This window comes from Centropristis striata, chromosome 9 (assembly GCF_030273125.1).
Source record: "Centropristis striata isolate RG_2023a ecotype Rhode Island chromosome 9, C.striata_1.0, whole genome shotgun sequence".
Taxonomy (NCBI): domain Eukaryota; kingdom Metazoa; phylum Chordata; class Actinopteri; order Perciformes; family Serranidae; genus Centropristis; species Centropristis striata.
The window spans coordinates 11,019,240-11,039,914 of NC_081525.1; the positions used below are offsets into that span (position 1 = coordinate 11,019,240).

The 20,675-nt window shown below is 37.2% G+C and overlaps 2 protein-coding genes across 2 annotated transcripts; one reads left to right on the plus strand and one right to left on the minus strand.

Annotated features, from left to right (window-relative positions):
* Window positions 1-2,392: 2,392 nt before the first annotated feature.
* LOC131977764 (transcription factor BTF3-like) lies at window positions 2,393-3,084 on the plus strand. The gene has a single exon (XM_059341192.1). It carries the CDS (start codon window positions 2,439-2,441, stop codon window positions 2,925-2,927), a length of 489 nt encoding a protein of 162 aa, XP_059197175.1. The 5' UTR covers window positions 2,393-2,438; the 3' UTR covers window positions 2,928-3,084.
* A 1,622-nt stretch (window positions 3,085-4,706) lies between these two features.
* Window positions 4,707-18,816, minus strand: LOC131977758 (desmoglein-2.1-like). The gene is made up of 15 exons (XM_059341185.1): window positions 18,634-18,816; window positions 13,121-13,243; window positions 12,865-13,026; window positions 12,632-12,773; window positions 11,782-11,942; window positions 10,945-11,079; window positions 10,649-10,834; window positions 9,834-10,086; window positions 9,596-9,797; window positions 9,339-9,481; window positions 8,920-9,141; window positions 8,548-8,778; window positions 8,313-8,443; window positions 7,189-7,509; window positions 4,707-6,587 (listed from the first exon to the last, which is right to left on the minus strand). The coding sequence occupies exons 1-15, from the start codon at window positions 18,676-18,678 to the stop codon at window positions 5,478-5,480; spliced, it is 3,567 nt and encodes a 1,188-aa protein (XP_059197168.1). The 5' UTR covers window positions 18,679-18,816; the 3' UTR covers window positions 4,707-5,477.
* Window positions 18,817-20,675: the final 1,859 nt, after the last annotated feature.

Below are 20,675 nucleotides of genomic sequence, written 5' to 3' on the forward strand. Positions count from 1 at the left end.
TTTAGTTGCTAGCATGAGGTAAAATAAAATAAAATAATAAATATACATTTTGCACATTTATAACTTTTTGTGTTGAACTGCAATCATTTTCTCATGTCCGCTCTGACCATTTTTGTCATTCATGTAATGTAAAACTTAAAAAATATCAAGTAAATCTCAAACATTTATTGTTGTTATGGTTGGTTCCTTTATAGGAAATGTGTTGATTATATTAAAATGTCATATTTTTTTATTAAAATAGCATGATTTTTCTGTGTCAATCAATTTCATATTCCACCCCGTCACACCAATGTAATTTTGCACCAAAATGCAATACACTTCCTGGAAGTGACATCACTAACAGGAAGGGACATCATTCAAGAGTTTGAAGAAGAGAAGTCCAAACAATGGTGAGTTCTGATTTTTCTTTAAGAACATTTTTGGTACATTTTTCCTTTAAAATCCTTTCTGTTAAGCATAGCATATCCACCCCGTCACACACAAAAAATGTGGAAAACAATTTGTTAATCAAATTTTGCAATTATATTTGTATTAATCATTCATTTTTCATTGTAATTTCATGCTAACTGCAGTGTTAGCTTTTAGCATATCCAGAAATCCGGCCATATTGCTTTAGATTTTACTTTTAGATTCTCAGTCTATTCATCTCACTTCAGTCTTTTTATTTCTCCACAATGAGAGTCAAACCCACAGACTGACCAACAAAGTATTCAGTCAAACTGAACTTTACTGATATCAAACATGTATGGATGACAACTACTGCAGCATTTATCAAACTTTCAAAAACTTTAAGCTTCACTGTTCTGAGTTTTGTTGAATGAAACATAAAAAAAGCCTAACTTTGCAGCGTTATTTCGACAACTTCCCGATACAATATCCTAACGGTGCCTATAGATTCCTTAGATCTCCTAGACATAGAGGCCATGAATCGCTATAATATTGCGATACTATGCTGTATCGATTTGATCTACAAGTTTTCCATACATGGAGAGAGAGAGAATATTACCTATAAATCCATTGAATGTTATACATCCAGTTTGCCACGCTTCAAGGTGAACCACCTAAATAAATAAAAAATCCAATATATGCAAGTCCAAGAAACTTCAATCAATATCTGTGGACATGTCACTCATAGTTACTCTCTCTCACTGGTGGACTCAGGATGTTTGAGGGGCAGGGGCAAAAATATTAAGAAAGGGCACCTGCTGCATGTGGTGGGGCACCAGCGCGTAAAAAGTTGTCATACATTTTTAATGAAATAGTAAGGAACCGTGGCAGGGATGGAGCTTTGTTGTGGGGCCCTTGAGACTACAGTGGGAAGAATTTGAGAACACTGTAAAGTGACTTGGTGTACAGTAGGCGGCAGTATGCACCTAAAAGTTGTTTTCAATCCGCCAGAAATCTGAGAGAAAAAGCAGAATTAGAAGGAACGGCAGGAAGGAGCGCCAATTTAAATGCTGCTACTGCAAGGGATTGAGGGGCATTCTGAAGAAGTCTCATATTTATTATTTTATTTTATTTTATTCATTTATTTATTTGCACCATAAGAAAAGACAATTACAAAAAACAGAAATGAAACAAGAATAGTAACTGAGGAGAGGTTAAAAAACCCTTTATGGGCTTATAAGAAGCACCTCCCCAAGAAATATACAAAAATTCAAAAGTAAATCAACAACAACAATGAGAGAAAGCAACAACAAATAACAACAAAAAAGGAAGCAATAGAAGTGCCATTTTATAGCACACACACACACACAAACAAGTCAGAAATAAAAACATGGGTGTGTATAAAGGTAGATAATTGTATATGACTGTGTGTGAGCACGTATAAGTGATAATGATCCAATGACAACTATACTGGAAAAGAAACTATTTGGAGTCTTGATTTAACAGGTAAGCTTTCAGTCTTAACTCAAAATGATCAAGGGATGAAGATAATTGAACTACATGAATATGAGAATTCCAAAGTATGGAGCCTCTGTAAGCAAAAGAAAACTGAGTATGTGTAGTGCGACAAAAAGGAAGATGAAGTTTATCAGTAAGAATGGATCTGAGAGTTTACTGTAAAGAATTCATGAAAAGATTTGGGCAGCAAGTGGGAAAGATGATCATATTTATAAATAAATATGCATGATTGACGAATATTATTTACATTACATCACAGCAAAAGGGGTCGCCAGTTTAACCTGAGTGCAGGATAAGCGTTTAAGGATGAATGAAAATAAGGTAAATTACAAAAGTTCTGATCAGTCAGGAATTGGCATGGTTTTAAATAAAACACACAAGAAGGCTTATTCTCCTTTACAATCATTCCCTACATGTTTAAAATCAGGTTATCACTTATTAATAGTGTTGGAATGTAACTAAGTACATTTACTCAAGTACGCTTTCTCTGAGCTTCTATCGGCTGTGTGACCCGCGTGTTTACACACTCCCAGATGAAGGAGTCGATAATGAACCAGGAGAAGCTCGCCAAACTGCAGGCTCAGGGCCGCATTGGCGGCAAGGGGTCAGCCCGCAGAAAGAAGAAGGTGGTGCACAGAACAGCAACAGCGGATGACAAGAAGCTGCAGTTCTCCCTCAAGAAACTGGGAGTCAACAACATCTCTGGCATTGAGGAGGTGAATATGTTCACAGACCAGGGAACAGTGATCCACTTCAATAATCCAAAGGTTCAGGCCTCCTTGGCTGCCAACACTTTTACAATCACAGGGCATGCTGAGAACAAGCAGCTCACAGAGATGCTCCCAGGAATCCTAAACCAACTTGGAGCCGACAGTCTTACCAGTCTCAGGAGACTAGCAGAGACCCTCCCCAAACCAGCTGGAGACAACAAAGCCCCCATGGTTGCTGCTGAAGAGGAAGATGATGAGGTTCCAGATCTTGTTGAAAACTTTGACGAGGCTTCAAAGGACGAGGCAAACTAACAAACACCAGGGAACATTTCAAAGACCCTCTCGGCTCACTGCTCTTTGACACAGCAGCATTTTTGTAATTCTTCATCTCTGTAGTTGCTCTGTGGCTACAAACAAAAGTAGCTTTTTAATTGTAACCTTGAAAATTTGGCAAAAAATAGTAAAATTTACATTTACTCAAGTACTGTATTTAAGAACAATTTTGAGGTACTTGTACTTTACTTGAGTATTTTCCATTTTATGTAACTTTATACTTCTACTCCACTACATTTAGAGGCAAATATTGTACTTTTTACTCCACTACATTTAGCTGACAGCTTTAGTTACTTTTCAGGTCAAAATTTAATATTAAAAAAACATCATAGATTTAAATTGATTAGATTTCTTCAAATTAAACCTCGCAACAGTATACAGGTATGGAAAAAATATTAGACCATTGTTTTCTTTAATTTAAGAGCTGATATCTAGCCATTTTCCATGGTTTTCTTGATAATAACCAAAATCATTGTCAAGAAAACCATGAAAAAATGGTTAAAAAATTAACCTCTTATGAGCTATTTTTGTTGTCATCATTATATTTGTGTAAACAAATGTACCTTTTGCTGTACCAGGCATTAAAATTAACAAGAAATTGGAGAAAACAATGGTCTAATATTTTTTCCATGACTGTATTATTGTTCAGTAAGTACTTAAAATGAGCCCTACATTGAGAAAATTGAAATACATTAATAATAATCCAATAGTATATTTGGAATATGGAGAATATAACACTGTAAGTGGGTCCATTCTGCATAATGAGTACTTTTAATTTTTGATTCTTTAAGTACATTTCGATGCTGATACTTTTGTAATTTTACTTCATTAAGTTTTGAATGCAGGACTTTTACTTGTAGAGGAATAATTTCACAGTGTGGTATTAGTACTACATCAGTAAGAGATCTGGATACTTTTTCCACCACTGCTTATTAAAATATGCAATGTTTAAGATCAGTGTTTATGATGGATTAGTGGCATTAGAATGTGCGAGACGCCATCGAATTTGGGCTTTTATGTCAAAGGTTTTCTCTGCCTTACCCTGCTACTTTTTCCCACTGGCTGGCTACTCCATATCCTAGTGGAAAGTCCTATCTCTCCTCTCACATTCTCTATTGTAATTTTACAATGTTGATCTGTTCTGTACAAACATCTATTGTTGTTAACAGACTGTAAAAAACCCTTTGAGGCAAATTTGATTTGTGATTCCAAGCTTTACAAGTCAAGCTGAATTGAAAAGAAATGTGTGCAGCACATAGGAACTCAGACAGACAGCAGTGTGTGTCTTTTGACTGTTTACTGAATGCTTATTTTACTTCCAGAATACAAGTCATACATTAGGTAACAAAATTAAACGCCCCTAAAGGTTAAGCATGAGTTAACATCAGAATATCCCATTTTTCAAGCAGAACATCAGAATACATAATCAATGCAATTACACCTTAATCTAAAAAAAACAGCAATCTAAGTATTGTTAAGTCATTTATTTTGTTGAGTTGTTAAAAACTTAAACCAGTTGCTTTCCAGTCCTCCATTGACGTTATTTGGTTATTTTATATTCAACACAGACATTTATGCTTTCAACTTAGTAGTCAGATTTTGGCACAAACGGTCAGTTAGACGTAAAGATGAAGCGATTCAATTTTGGAGGTTAAAGGAACTAACATTTTACTGGATAAAATGGTGAAGTGATGACATTTTACATTCAAAAGGTCAAATGCAACTTAACTGTGATATTATAATTATAATACTTCTAAAAAAAAAAAACACTTTTCTGGACATTATTCAACATCATAACTCAGGACTGTTGTTGTGTATGAAGCATTTGAATTTAAGATTTTGTAGCTTATCTGCAGCAAAATCCATATTTTAGGCACTGTAGAAGTGCCTGGACAGACATGAATGTAAACTGCAGCTTCCATGGTTTGCATGCAACCACAAGACGATCATTCTAGTTACATGAAGCTTTTGAACCTATATAACGTATAAGAGCCAATTTAAACCAGGAGGCCCTTTTTTCAGACTTAGTATTAAGTTGAATGATCGGATCACAAGCGGACAACTCAGAAGAAAGCTTGCACTGACATATTTAGACATGAAGCAGAAGGACAGATGGATGGATAGATGAAGATTTTAAAAAAAGTAAAACTTATGCCAACTTTTGTTTTTTGAAAACAATGCTTTACTCATGTGTCATAATAATGGACTGCCTCAGTTACAGGTACCAGAAGAGAAGAGTACAGAATGTATACAATGCAGCATAAGGAATAGCACCTTGCATGTTCAATATTATAAAACAGTACATTCAATATGGTTTTTAAAGGGAGTCTACTCAATTGGGATTAACAATTTTTTTTCTGAGAATTCCGCTGTCAAATTCCAATGAGGGAAAATGGGGTTCCTGCCCTGTTTCCATTAGCTGTCTTGCATTAGTTGAGTCCCGCAAGCATCCCATCACCACCCGCACCAGGCCAGAGGAAAAGTCTTACTGGCATCACTGGAAAGGTCCACTGTGTTCCTGACAACCTCTCATTCAGTGAATGTCTTTTGCTCCTGCACCACCACCTTGCGGTAGCTGGGGGTTGTGCTCACTGTCGTGGTAGAGGAACCCCCCACCAAGATGCTCTGAGAGCCATTGGATGTGCTGCCCTTGCTGTGGGTGACTCTTTGAGATCCTGAGGTGCCACTCTTCTGGGACGAAGTTCCTGAGACCTGGACCAGCTTGCCACCACTGCTTTTTGCCCCTCCAACCACCAGGACGTTCCCGCCTGGCTGCAGAGTGCCTCCCTGAACAAGGTGGGTCTGGCTCCCATTCAGCACTCTGACTGACCCTGCAGGGACCTGACCTTCTACCACCATCATGGTCTTGGAGCCGGAGATCAGGTTGGCACCACCATTCTGTATTCTGCTTCCCTCCACGAGCACCATTTGGGGCCCCTGGGCTTGTTGACTGGACATCACTGTCTGCCCCTGTAACACCATGCCCTGGACAGGTCCAGTCTGGCCGTTGTTAACCAGTGTCATGCCCTGCAGGTTGGTGGCTGCTCCCTGGGCCAACAGGTAAGTGTTCTGAACCTGTGGCTGGACTACGTAGTGCATTGGCTGCATTACAGGGGTGGTGGTATAGTAGACTGGCTGCTGCTGCTGCTGTTGCTGTAGCAGGACCACCTGGCCTTGATTCTCCATCTGGTTCTTCACAGTGGTTATCCCTTGCCTTACAGTGGCTGTGTTCTCCTTTACAATCTGAGAACGTTCAGTTGTCTCCCTTACCACTGTCTCAGAGACGGTCGGCTGCGGCTGCGGCTGCGGCTGCGGCTGCGGCTGCGGCTGCGGCTGCGGCTTCAGCGGAGGGGGCAGCTGTTGGGTAGTCATCACACTTGATACCGAGGTCTTGGTGTTGATGGAAGGACTGGGCCGAGGAACGTACGATTCCACAACTTCAGTTTGGATCTTCTTGCCTCCGCACACTTCAGCCAGGGTCTTGAACTTTGTTCCGAGGTTATCGAGGAACTGCAGATCGTTGTCAGACTCCAGGAGGCTGCAGCAGCCCACTGAGCCAGCAAGGGAGCCCTGGCCCTCGTAGTCATAAACCAAAAAACCATCCTTCACTCCAATGTTGTCGTTGACACTGGTCACCTTCTGTTAAAACAAGAAAAAGAAGATAATGAGGTTACTTTTTTGTGGACCAAGCAATCCTTTTTTGGCATCATGATAGCAAAAATTGTGTTTTAATTCAACTTTTGATGAATGTAATAGTAGTTATCAGTCAGTGGAAACACCAAAGGTATGTCATTCAAGTGTAAACCAGTGGTGGTAGCCAAGAACATGTTCTTCAAAGCCTTCTAAGTTTGTTGTCATTAGTGTTTATTAGTGATGTGCCAATGAAGCCCCATGAAGCATTTTCTTTATTTTCTGAGCCCACTAGATGGCACTCTATGTTCAACGAAGGACTGAAAGCACAATTAATTACTATTACTTGAGCTTCTTTCTTTAAACCAAGAGCGGCATCTAGTGGGCTCAGAAAATAGGGAAATTGCTTCATGTGTGTTCATGGGCACATCACCAGTGTTAAGGATGTCCATAAACAAAATACAGTGACTTTTTCGAGTATGCCTCTTTTATTGAGTGTGATTTATTTTCCCATCATGTGAAACTTATCAAAATAATTACATCCAGGAAGACAATATCCTTCTGTGGGTTACAAAAAGGAAAGGGTAGAAATATTTTGATGATTCCTAACCTGAGTGTAGTACTGTCCCAGGAAGTGGTCTGGCAGAGCCATGCCGTCATACATTCCTCCACCCTGTCTTGTTTCTCTGGTCTCAAATTCAGTGTAGAAGCCATTGTCATTTTGCTGGTTCATCACCCCCCAGGAGTCATCTCTTTGGACACTTCCAAAACCCTCTCGATAGGTACCTCCATTCATCACATCCATGGTAGTAAGATGTTGCTGGTAATCAAAACCTCCCATTGGCGCTATTGCTGAAGTCGTGGTCGCCATGCCCATACCGATGCCCATATTTCCATCCACTTGTGTTGGCATGTTTAGCAGTGGCACCTCCTATAATAGTCAGATGATCATCAAATGTTAGAACAGAGTCAGAACAATAATTTTCCTGTCTACCAGTCAAAAATCATTTTAATGGCAAGCCAATGTATGCTAACATTCCTCCTCCTCAACAGTGAGGGTTGTGTGTTAAAAAAGGTGTGTGGTTTGTTCCCACTTGGCTGTTAAACGTTAAACTACAATATGGTTGACAATATGACTATGGTATTGAATAACTTTATAGCATCGTCTCCAGCCATGTAGAAAAGTTGCACACTAGAACTTTACTGTTTTTGGAGATGCGGCTTGAACTTCTGGAATCATAAATCACCAGTTTTTCACCAGTTTTCCTTCCAGACATGAACTGTGTGGCGGCTTTAGTTGCTCAATTGTTTACTTCATGCCATATATTGAAAAGGAACAAGAATAATGAGTGCAGTTTAGATGGACTCAGATGTTTGCTAAATGCTTGTTCTTGCCACTGCTAAATGCAGTGGCAGTCCGTGGCCTAGAGGTTAGGAATCGGGCTTGTAACTGGAGAGTCGCCGGTTCGTACTGACAGGTCTAGGACTGAAGTGCCCTTGAGCAAGGCACCTAACCCTCCTGCACAGCTCCCCGGGCGCAGTAATGTACTGCCTACAGCTACTTGCATGGTGTGTTCACTTGTGTGTAAAAAAGGATGGGTTAAATGCAGAGTTTGAATTTCCCCATTGTGGGATTAATAAAGTCATCTTCTTCTTCTACTTCCTTATTACATACATTGGGTAATGAACTCACATGTTAATGCCAAGTGTTAACAGGGCCTGTGTTCATCTTACCGTGTTCTCTCCCTGGCCCTCAGTGCGGTAGTTAATGAGGTGTGATTTGGTGTCAAAAGGCATCTCAGTAAAACCTCCTGGCAGTCCCCCGGCCCCCCCACAGTTGCAGAAGAGCAGCAACAGAAGGAGTACTGTAACACAAGAACAAAGTTTTAGGTTGAAACTGGATTTAAAACAATCTAAACCTCTCTTGTGATTCTCTGGAGCACAGTGAATGACATCACATCATACTTACAAGCTAACAGCAGCAAGCCCAGGAACAGCAGTCCGATGCCTGCAGGTCCTAACGATGCTCCTTTGCTGGCACTCCTTGTACACACATTTCCTTCCTCACAGGTACAAACTTCCACTATCACTTTCTGTGGTTCTGGACAGGCCTGACCTTGCTGGTCCTTGACCAAAACTTCCACCTTATAGGAACCAGGCCATATGGTACCTTCATGATACCTCAGGACAGCTGCAGTGTCTGTCAGCAACAAGAGACATATGCAAAGTTTAAAATATTTTTTTCCTCACTTAAAAGGTTTCCTCAAAGTTTTACACATTCTGATAGTCAACTGGTCTAAGATGAATAATGGATATAATGGATTGACATTGTTCTCCTTACCATTGAAATGCTCCGCCTGCCATTTGCCCTCAGTGCCCTCTGGGACAATCATAAATACAAACGGAGGTCCATTAGGGAACATATCCTCATCTTTAGCATTCACGACCACAGCTTCAGCGGTGGTACACATTGTCTGGACGTTACTGGTCAGTTTGGGGCAGTGGTCATTAAAATCTTCCACCTGGATGGCTACTGTGCCGGTGGCTGTTTTAGCAGGCATGTCTGTTTTGGAGGGAAAAAAAAAGAAAACGGATCAGAATTTGCTTTACTCAATGACATTTATAAATGTATAAAGCCATCCTCATAGCAAACGTTACCTCCACTATTGGCAAGGCTGTAAGATTACATCAAAGTTTAATGTTTTGCACCTTTCTACAGGCACTTTTCACTCTGAAAAAACATCTGAAGCTGGACTGTACCTTCTGTAATGCAGAGCACTTTAGCGAAATATGTCCCATTGATCAGGTGTGGAGACTCTCTATCAGGAATTTTGTTCAGTTTGATCTCAGCTGTCTTTGGGTCGATGGTTAGCCAGTTGCCAGGGTCTGAGCCTTTGGCATACCTACAGCAGAAATAGGCAGTGTCGGTTATTATCAGCAGCGTAGTAAAAAACAACAACTTGCCTTTTTTGTAGTTTTAACTGCAGAGGCGTTCATGTGTTTGTGTTTGTACTGACCTGACATTCTCAGCTTGTTTCCCAGTGTCTCCATCTTTGGCCCAGTAGGTGGCAATAACATCATTAATGCTGACTGTGTTGTCTCCCTCTGAGATGGGAATAGCTTTGACTTTGGGGTCAAAACTTGGTCCCTCAGGCTGGTTCTTCACCTTGATTTTGATTGGATAGGTTTTCCCTGTCGTCCCACTTGTCCATGATGATCCTCCAGTCCCACCAGCACTGGCACCAGTGGCACCACCTCCTGCCCCACCTCCTGCCCCACCAGCACTGGCACCAGTGGCACCACCTCCTGCCCCACCTCCTGTCCCACTTCCTGCCCCACCTCCTCCACCTGCTCCAGCTCCAGCTCCTCCCCCTGCCCCACCTCCTCCCCCTGCTCCTCCAAAATTTACACCAAAGTTAACATTTGGATCAGATCCGTCAAACATTGGATTCTTGTTCCTCAATGCTAGTCCTAGTTCCAGGTCTTTTATATCCTCATAATCCACCTCCTGTGAAATGGCAAACACAAACACAAAACAAATAATACTTAACAGTTCTGTTGGTGTGTATCTGTCAATACAGTCTCAGGAAATGCAGTCAAATGTGGACAGTGAAATGCAGACATTGCTTTTTTATGTCCATATGCTAAGGCTATGTGCCATGGATGAGACATTTTCAGCGGTTCTTCACATAAAACAAAATATATTGTTTTTAGATTGGAAATGAGCCAACGACCCAATGGTTGAGAGCAAATATGTATAAGCTATCTTTTCCTCAATTTAAGCCCATCCCTAATGAACACCCTGTAATTATGTTTTTACCCACAGGTGTGAATCTATTCTTATTATGTTTCCTAACCTGAAGGTGATAGTCAAAGGGTTCACTTTCATTCATAGAACTTTGTTTACATACAGTATATGTCAGCTTTCTTTCTTCTATTACTGTCTTCACCTTTTGCCCAATCCTTTTATGATGGGCAAGTTATTTTCTTTCACTATTTGTTTATGGAACATGCAATTATCAGATCGGGATACCAACACATATAATTCTTCTAAAATAAAGCTGCAGTACCTTGTCAAGCATTAGGATGCCCTCTTTGGTGACTGGGTCAGTTTTAATGCTGAAGTATCCAACCTCATTGCCTTTGACAATGTCAAACACAGGTTCCCAGTTATCAGTGCCTTTCTGGTCCAGGTCCTCTGCTTTGATCCTCATCACCTCCACATTTTTTGTGTTCTCCTCAATGGTGCCCGAATACTGGAAGCAAAACAAATCATGGTTTCATTTCTGCATCTGTTTTGACAGTCTATTTGTTGATGAGCATTGGCACATGTTGATCATAGAAAACATATGAGGAAGAAAACTACCTCCTCTTTTTCCAGAGTGGGAGGGTTGTCATTCACATCCAGGACATTAATGATAACAGTGCCAGTTGCACTGTTCCCCCCTGGTAATCCATTTAAGTCGGCACCTTTCACAAGCAGTGTGTACTGATCTTTCCTCTGAAATTGGAAAGCAGATTAGAATTAGAAGAGTGAGAGCAGGGACTCGCCAAGACACCAAGACTAAGATCTCTCAAGCTTGTAGCCTGGCTGAATGCAACTTGTGTAAATAATTCACCTCAAATCACTTGAAACAGATTGCCCCTCACTGATTTCACAATGAAGCAAGACTTACATTTTGTTGATATACACACAAAAACATTCCCCAGTGTCAATGGCTAACTTATTTAATAAACTGCAACTATAAAGCCAGTTGTACAGTCATACAGTGTATGACAATGTTGTTGTATGTCTTATGTTGTTTTAAAATGTTTTATATCATTACTTGGTACATTGGTAAAGGGCAGTGATTGAATGAAGTCTGTCATTACTTTTCAGCAGTCTGCTAAATCTGTGACTTTTTTCTTGTAGATTTGCCACTTTTAATCTCATAAATCTTCTACTTTTTTCTTGTATATTTGCCACTTTTAATCTCATAAATCTGGGACTTTTTTCTCCTAGATTTGCCACTTTTAATGTCATAAATTGGATTTGCCAGTTAATTTGCCAAGTTAAAATCATATTTTTATTGTCACTCATGTTATACATGGCCTATCTGGAATCCAACTTTAAACCCCATGCATGTGACTTGCTGACATTTATCGGCTGATAGAGGTCTTAATTTTAGTTCTGTCGAATTGTAAATGTTTTTTTTTACTGCACCTCTCTGTCCAGGTCAATACGCTTGACGATGACTGTCCCATCTTGCTTAATGTGAAACATGCCATGAGGCGGTGTCTCCTCCACCAAGCTGTAGGCGATCTGGGAGTTGATATTCCCTGGTTCATCAGCATCAGTTGCACTTATTTTCATAACTGTAGTCCCTGTAAAAACAGCATTTAATATATTTTTAAAAAACGGTTATTAAACTCCATTTAAATACTTTCTGTTTTCAGTCTGGCATGCTCAAGTGACAGCGACTGAATGCATTAAATTTCGCCCTGGCTGATGCACGAGGTCAGAGAAAAGAGACAAACGAGTACAGAAAACAAGTAGTCAGGTAGTCTACCAGGGCTGCAGGCTGCTGCAACACTGTGTGAACCTTTACAAGCAGTTTATTTTAATGGTTTGATAAACACGATCCCATAAAGTTGGGATAACTTCGACACAATCCTCTGTTAATTGTGGTTTTATTTTCATTGTGATATGTTTGGAAGAGATTGATCAATAAAGTTTTGAGAAGTTACATTTTTTTTTTTTTTGTTCTTTGCTGTGGTGGTTTCAGAAGAATGGAGACAGTTGGATAACAATCAGATACAATACAGGCTCCACAGGATGAATTTTAGTATCATATATCATATTTTTTCCAAAATGATGTATTTGATGTATGATTTTTTTCTGTCATCTCAAATTGCTTGAAAAATAGTGATATACCATACGTAAATAGAAGGGTATGTTGATCTGTCGTTTGCATTTCTGTCCTTCATATTATACTTTAATATAAAGTCATGTAAGAAGACTTTGCCACCACATATCAGAATGGTGATTTGTACACAGAAGCAGAAATACTAACCTGGCGGACTGAGCTCATACACACTCCCAGGGTTGATGCCTTGAAACACTGGAGCGTTGTCGTTTTCATCTAAAATCTTGATTCGTATGTCAATTTTTTTCTCAGCAGGGGTGCCGTTTATGTACGTAGCATAACCTGACAGCTGAAACAGAAATGTGACATGAATGTTTTTTAGCACATGTACTTGCAAATAGCCTAAATGTCCATTGATACTGTATCACTTCATCACTCACGTTGTACGTATCGATGAACTCTCTGTCCAGCGATTTTTTGGTCACCTTGATAAATCCTGTGACAGGATCGACTACAAACACATGGAAGGGCGCCTGATTTGCACCAATACCTTGCAGAGAGTAGACAACATCTTTTTTCACCTTTTGAAAATCTGACCGAATCTGAAACACAAAGCAGAAAGTCAGTGATCAGAGAAAATAGAACTTGGAGGACATTTGCATCAGAAATATGAATCCTGCAAATAAGTAGACTCACTCTGGCAATAAAATCACGACCAGTGTAGTCTGTATTTTCCTTTAGTGGCATTGGAGGGAGAACCCATTCTCTTCTTTTTCTTTGCAGATCGTATCCAGAGTTAGCAATCACCACAAAAACAGCCTGCAACACAACAGATGAGATTAAATTACACAGATTAATTGTCTGTAAATGGTCCACATGTGTATGGATGTAACAGAGGTGGGGGAAAAGTTGATACAGCATAGTATCGCAATATTTTGCGTGGCATTATTATATCGATTCATGGATGCCAAGTATTGATATTTAGCGTCAGTATTTTAGCCGTTTTTGTTTTTTTCTGGCTGTAGCAGGCTCACTGTTAAGACTATACTGGAGATACTGGTATCATATGAAACTAGAAGATCTAAGGAATCTATAGGCACCATGTGCGTCATAATATTGTGTTGAAGTAGTGCTGCAAAGTTACGATGGTTTTAGCTACATGCTAAAGACACTGGAATGGCAGGTATGTGACTGTGGTGACGATATTTCACGGACACAACCGTATTGAAGCTATACAGAGCAGTGAAGCTTAAAGTTTTTGAAAGTTTGATAAAATGCTTCAGTTTTTGTCGTCCATACATGTTTGATATCAGTTCAGTTCAGTTTGACTGAATACTTTGTTGGTCAGTCTGTGGGTTTGACTCTCATTGTGGAGAAATAAAAAGACTGAAGTGAGATAAATAGACTGAGAATTTTCTCTTATTTGACAAAACAATTCAAGATTGAATTTAATTTTGTGGACACAAAATGCAGTTAAACAGTTAAATCACACTATATTGTATCGCAATACTCACCATATCAACAATAATTGGAATAAACAGTAGAAAGATATTTCCACCTGCTTATTCTGCTTTTTTAATATGGTTAAGCTGGTTAAGCTCACAGCAAGTCTGTATGCAGGTCTAATATGTCTATTATTACTAAAAGCTATATTACACAGTAACTCATGAGGATAATGTGAGCTTTGCCTTCGCATCACACTGTAGTATTACAGTTTATGTCCCAGAATGCAAACGACTGTCAGATGCCCTAATGAATAATTTAAAAAACAAAATGATGATGTCATAGAACTCCCTACATTAATATGTAGTGTATGATCATATGATCAAGTATAAATGTTTTTCCACATTGTAAGTTTTTTCATTTTCTCCTGCAGAGTGATTGTCCTGCGTGCGCGCGCGCCCACACACACACACACACACACGCACACACACACACACCCCTTGCTGGAAGCTCAGCCCTGTTTGTTGACACTTTTGCTGTTGCCAGTGAGAAATATCATAAAAATCGTCTGACGTATTTACACAGAACACTGCTGCATTAATATGGCCTGCAGCATGATCCCCTGGACTGAACTCTTTGCACAGAGGGAGAGAGGAGAAGGAGACTATGCAAATTCTGTTGTGACTACACCCTAACATGCACCTGTCTGGACAGGTACGGCTTGTGTTGGGAGGAGATGCAGCCACACCCTGAACCTTCCAGAAGAATTAAACAAGCCTCACCTTTTTTCAGTCAACACAAAAGAAATGTCAATTTCCTCAGAAGGAGTGGTGTTTGTGGCTAGTGAGGAATCTTACCCATCAGGTATGACTTGTATGAGATAGTTACTGGCAAACAATGCACACTTTATCTTAATTATCAATGTGAGACATCATCTCTATGGTTTCTATCACTTTAATAATTATTCACTGATAAATAATGTCATGGTGTTCTGAAATACTAACACTCAAACCTGAGGAGCACATAACACTGTTCAATCTGAATTAAGTCTTGAAAGTCTGCTACAATATAATTTTGATTTGATTCAATTCAGGGGCTCTATGATCCATATTATGAGACAATATCATATGCTGATTGATTTAACACAATCCATTACATTTATTTCAACTAGAATATTATATGAAAAATGGATTCCTAAACCTTTAAGACATTTAAATGAAAAAAAAACTTATATTATTCATATATTTAATGAAATATGATGAAAAATAATAAATATAGACTGGGAATTTTAAAATAAAGACAAAGTTGATGATATATATCAATACAGATCGGTGTATAGATACCCCTACAAAGTACATTTTCAGTCTTAAATCAGTCTCTTTTGATTGTTTTTTTCCTTAATAGGGAAGACAAATGACAAAAAAGATGCTATACAAAAGGGAGTTACCATAAAGTGGAAAGCAAGACTCCAACAAGCCCATTAAATCCATCCATAACTTCTCCCTCTCCATCCACGGCTCCACTGTGATCACTTAAACAGCCTTTTTCTACCTCAGAAATATTACCCGCCTCCGTCCATTCCACTCTCTTCCAGCTGCTGAGACCCTCACCCACATCACACCCAGACTCAACTACTGCAACAGTCTACTCTACGGCTCACTCAAGAAACTACAATACAGTCATGGAAAAAATTATTAGACCGCTCTTGTTTGCTTCAATTTCTTGTTCATTTTAATGCCTGGTTCAACTCAAGGTACATTTGTTTGGACAAATATAATGATAACTACAAAAATAGCTCATAAGAGTTTAATTTAAGAGCTGATATCTAGACATTTTCCATGGTTTTCTTGATCATAACCAAAATCATTATCAAGAAAACCATGGAAAATAGCCAGATATCAGCTTTCTCCAAACAAATGTACCTTTAGTTGTACCAGGCATTAAAATGAACAAGAAATTGAAGAAAACAATATAATATAAATAATATTTTTTTCCATGACTGTATAATGGCAGTTTTTTTTTTTCAATCTGCCTGGCTTCCATGCAATGTGTCCCAGTTATAATTAAAAGAAATTAGGTGAAACCTCTTATTTTTGATATGTGAGCTGTCCCTTTATTTTTATTTTTTCATTTTTAGTGCAGAGGACAAACACTTTATCACTACATTAGAGGGTGTTATATTGCCTCTGGTAGTTCTAGTACACTTGTGAACACTTAGTTTTATAATTATCGTGAGCCACAATATTGTTTGCATTGTTTTTATAACTAATTTACATTGTTTTCTTATCTTTGGGTGTTTTTTAATCAGTTTCGGCGGATTTTGAGCACCTATTAGGCTGGAAAACATCAAACCTATCTAGCAACACTGGTCCATACCTATTGTTCTATTAAAATTAGTTTGTTTTTTTGTGCATGTTTCATGCTTTATTGAAAGTGATAGATAGAAGGGGGGTGACAGAGGGGAGGACATGCGGCAAAGGGAGCTCAGGCCGGATTCGAACCCGGCTCCGCCGCAGCAAGGACTCAGCCTTAATGGTAAGCGCGCTACCAGTGTGAGCCACCGGGACGCCCCTATTAAAATTAGTTAAGTAGTTAGAACGAGCCCTATCATTACCAAATTAAATACATCCATACAAATAATTTAATAATAAATTCAGAATATGTAACAATCTGGATGTGGTCATTCTGCTTAAGGAGTACTGGCTTAATTTTAATATAAAATTGATTATAACACAGGACGCACCTCTTCATACAGGAGTTTTTTGCGCCTTTTCTAGTTTTTTATAAATATTTTAATGAAAAACTTCAGGATTTTTTTCAGTAGTTTCACTGTTCATTAGTGTAATTTTTGATGGGATCCTATGGTCATTGATGAAGAGCCAAGAAAGAAGGACAAATACATTAAAAAGAATAAAACTAAAATTGGTGTATGTTATTTTAATAGTTACAGAAAATGTGCACAGAAATAAGTAGTTTGAGCCCTGAGCTAACTGGTAAAGAGCTAGTGTTGAAGGTCTTGTGGCATGTATTGAAGTTCACCCCTCAAATAAGGCATACACTCTTTTTTTATCCTGTTGTAAAGAGAACTCCGCCGCGATTTTGTGTAGTAATCCGTATAAAACTACTAGCCTTGTTAGCACATAGGCACTACACCAGCAACCTGTTAGATTCTGAATTAAACATGCATAATATAGTGATGTTTTCGAACGTCACATACAGTGTTAACCCTCTATAGTACGGTGTTGCCCTAATTTTTGGCCTGTCAAATTTGTACAATGCATCTTTTTGAGTGATGCTATACTTTAAGAAAAGAGGGAAGAGTATAGGTAACCACTAGATATGCTTTAATTTGTTACATGACCTCCAGGAGGCCACATTGAAACCCTATTTTGCAGACTTTTCCAAAGGAAACAGCTTTGCCATTTTGCGGCACAAAAAATCACTCAAAGCGTAATTTCCTGGCCCTTTCCCATCTGGAAAAAAAATATTCCTACCAATAGGTGAGTAAACCTTAATTTTTGATAGTTTCATACACTGTTCACGACATTAATTTCAATGGGTCGTTGGTTCAATGGTACAATGTTGCCTACGGGCAACATTCAGACAAGAAACCGGTTAAAAAATGTCCTTTTATAATATTTTTTAATTTAAAATGTTATGTATTGGACCCTGTTGAAGCTACTGAATCTTTTAGACATGTTTATTAAATAAATTATGTTAAAATTAATTTTAAAATCTTTCTTTTTCACTTATGCACCGTTACGGTACAATGTTGCCTACAGACAACAAACCCCAAATTTAAAATAAAGTTAAGGAAAACTAATGAAATAACAGAAACTAGATTTGAAAAAACATTTTTGTTGACTGAAATAAAAATAAAAACGTGAGTTTAAAAAAAATGAAACTGTATTTTGTGGTTACAAAACTAACTAAAACTAACTAAAATTATAGTGAAAATGTCCTTAGTTTTCGTCTTTGTCAACTTTTTTCATACGTAAACCTTTTGGTTGAAATGATATAAAGTTATTATAGTTTAGGGCTAAGATAACCCTAACCCAAAAAAACTAAAACAAAAAAAAATTAAACTAAAACTAAGCATTTTCCAAAAAATAAAAACTAATTAAAATTAGCAAACACACTCTAAAAACGAATTGAAAAGTAACTGAATTTGAAAACAAAAATTGACAACGAAATTAAAACTAAAACGAATTAAATAGATCCAAAATTACTATAACCTTGCTTCATATTTAGCATCCGATTACATTTCATATAAAGCAAAAGATATTGGAAAAAAGCACACCAGCTCCTGTAGAGAAGCTCTCTCTTTCTCTCAGTGCAGAAATGAAAAGCATAATTGGCTGTGCCTGCTGAAAGTGACTCCAGCACCGCCCGCCTACACCCATGGGCGCCAGGCAGGTATGTGTTCTCAGGAAAAAGATAATTAGTCTGGATGTGATCTGAGAAAGTTAAACATCCCTAAACAAAAGTCTATTTCCAAAGAATATGCTTTGTTTCAGACAGGTTATCTGGAACTAGACCATAGTTGGTGCTAAACAAAAAAAATAAAAAAGTAAACGTATTCTTTTTTGTTGAAACTCGACCTGAAGGCAGAAGTGTCGTATTGCTCCTCGTATTGTCTATTAGCTCTATTACTTAACATCGCAGAGACGTGTTGGTCTACCTGCTACATTAAATTAACTAGTTGTAAAAGAAAGTTGAGACTATCACAGTAGTTACAAAAGACAAATAGCTCTTTCTGTACTTACCGAACACGCCAGAAACACAAACAGGGGCGAAGAAAACCGAATCATGATTCGGTTTAAAATCCAGGTATCCGTACAGTGAACCAATCCGGGTTAGAGTCCCGGTGTCGCAGGTAAGAGTTCCGTACAGACTGACGTGATGGAGGCGAGGAGGCTATTTATGAAGTGAGAGGAGGACGAGTTGCACCTCCCACAGGTGGAGTTTACTATGAGGGACGAAAAATGACACAAGTAGAAATAAATAAATAAATAAATAAATAATGTAGGAATAAATATATAAATTCATCAAAAATGATATATCTATAAATGTGAATACATGTAGAAATACATAAATAAATATAGGAATAAATATAGAAATAAATTCATGTAGAAATAAATACATAAACAAGTGAATAAATGTAGAAATAAATTAATGTAGGAATAAATATAGAAATAAATTAATGTAGAAATAAATAAATAAGTACATCAAAAAGTGAGTACATGTAGAAATACATAAATAAATAAATAAATAAATAAATAAATGTAGGAATAAATATACAAATAAATAAAGAAATGAATAAGTACATAAAAAAAAGTGAATAAATGTAGAAATACATAAATAAATAAATGTGGGAATAAATATATAAATAAATAAATGTAGAAATAAATAAGTACATCAAAAAGTGAATAAATGTAGAAATACATAAATAAATGTAGAAATAAATATAGAAATAAATTAATGTAGAAATAAATATATGAATAAATTGTTGTAGGAATAAATTTATAAATAAATATATGTAGAAATAAATAAAATGTAAGAATAAACATATACATGAAAAAATAAATGTATAAAGAAATAAATATAAAAAGAAATTCATCTTTCTTTCTAAATATAAAAATAAATACATTTATGAATAAATAAATATATGTAAAAAAAATAGAATTACTTGTTGTATTATAAAATTGACGTGTATTTTTTTGCATTTATGATGAACAGATGAAGTGGTGTGCTTCAGTTGAAAGCTGAGAACCTGAAGATTAATTCAAGTGTATAAGGTCTTACAACATTATGATGGAAGTATATGTCGGCCATTTATTCCTGGGCATGTCTGTAAAGGGGAGACTCGTGGATACCCATTTGAAAAGGCATGGAAACTTTTGTAGCTTGACTTTTGGAGAATAATTGCACATTACCACATAACACTACCATTATATATATATATATATATATATATATATATATATATATATATATATATATATATATATATACCATTAAAACAAACCAAAAAAAATGTATAATAGCCATAAGCCGTCTTTGAAGCATATCCAATACAGAATGCCAATTAAAAGACAAAGTTCAGTATTGCAGTATTCAATTTACATGCTGGAATAACCACAGAAGCTTAACCCTCCTGTTCTGTATTTGTGGGTCAATTTGACTCGGGGCATGTTTAATTATCCAACAGTTTCAGAAACTAAAAAATACCAATAAACATTGTCTATATTTCATCATTAACTCCATTGCTAAGCATCTCAATCAATATTTAGTGCAATGGTGTTCTTTACCTCTCACAGATCATGGTTCAATGAGGATAATTCACTTGTTTTCCATAATAAATGCACATTAAAACGTTTTTTATGTACAGTGCAAAGACCTACATATAACATACAATGGTTTAACATGACATTGATATTTTTTTTTTTTACATTTTTTCTCTTTAGGAAAAAATACTTTTAACTATTTTTTTTTTATTTATAGATTTTTTAGCTTTGAAATGGGTCAGTTTGATGAGCAAAATAACAGGTGGGTGAAATAATAATTATTAAAGCCTCATTAACTGTCATAAATGTATTTATTTCTGCATTTATTTATTTGTGTATGTGTTTATTCTTACATTTTATTTATTTCTACATTTATTTAATTATATATTTATTCCAACATGCAATTATTTAATTTTACATTTATTCACTTTTTTATGTATGTATGTATTTATTTATTCATTCATACAATATTTTATTTATATATTTATTTCTACATTGATTTATTTTCAATATTTATTCCT

Excerpts from the sequence above, each read along its gene's own strand:
- LOC131977764 (XM_059341192.1), top strand. The coding sequence starts at position 2,439 with ATGAAGGAGTCGATAATGAACCAGGAGAAGCTCGCCAAACTGCAGGCT.
- LOC131977758 (XM_059341185.1), bottom strand. The coding sequence starts at position 18,678 with ATGATTCGGTTTTCTTCGCCCCTGTTTGTGTTTCTGGCGTGTTCG. Across the intron at positions 13,027-13,120 it reads GTCGTGATTTTATTGCCAGA|ATTCGGTCAGATTTTCAAAA; the intron begins GTGAGTCTACTT and ends TTTGTGTTTCAG. Across the intron at positions 9,142-9,338 it reads AGTGCTCTGCATTACAGAAG|ACATGCCTGCTAAAACAGCC; the intron begins GTACAGTCCAGC and ends CCTCCAAAACAG.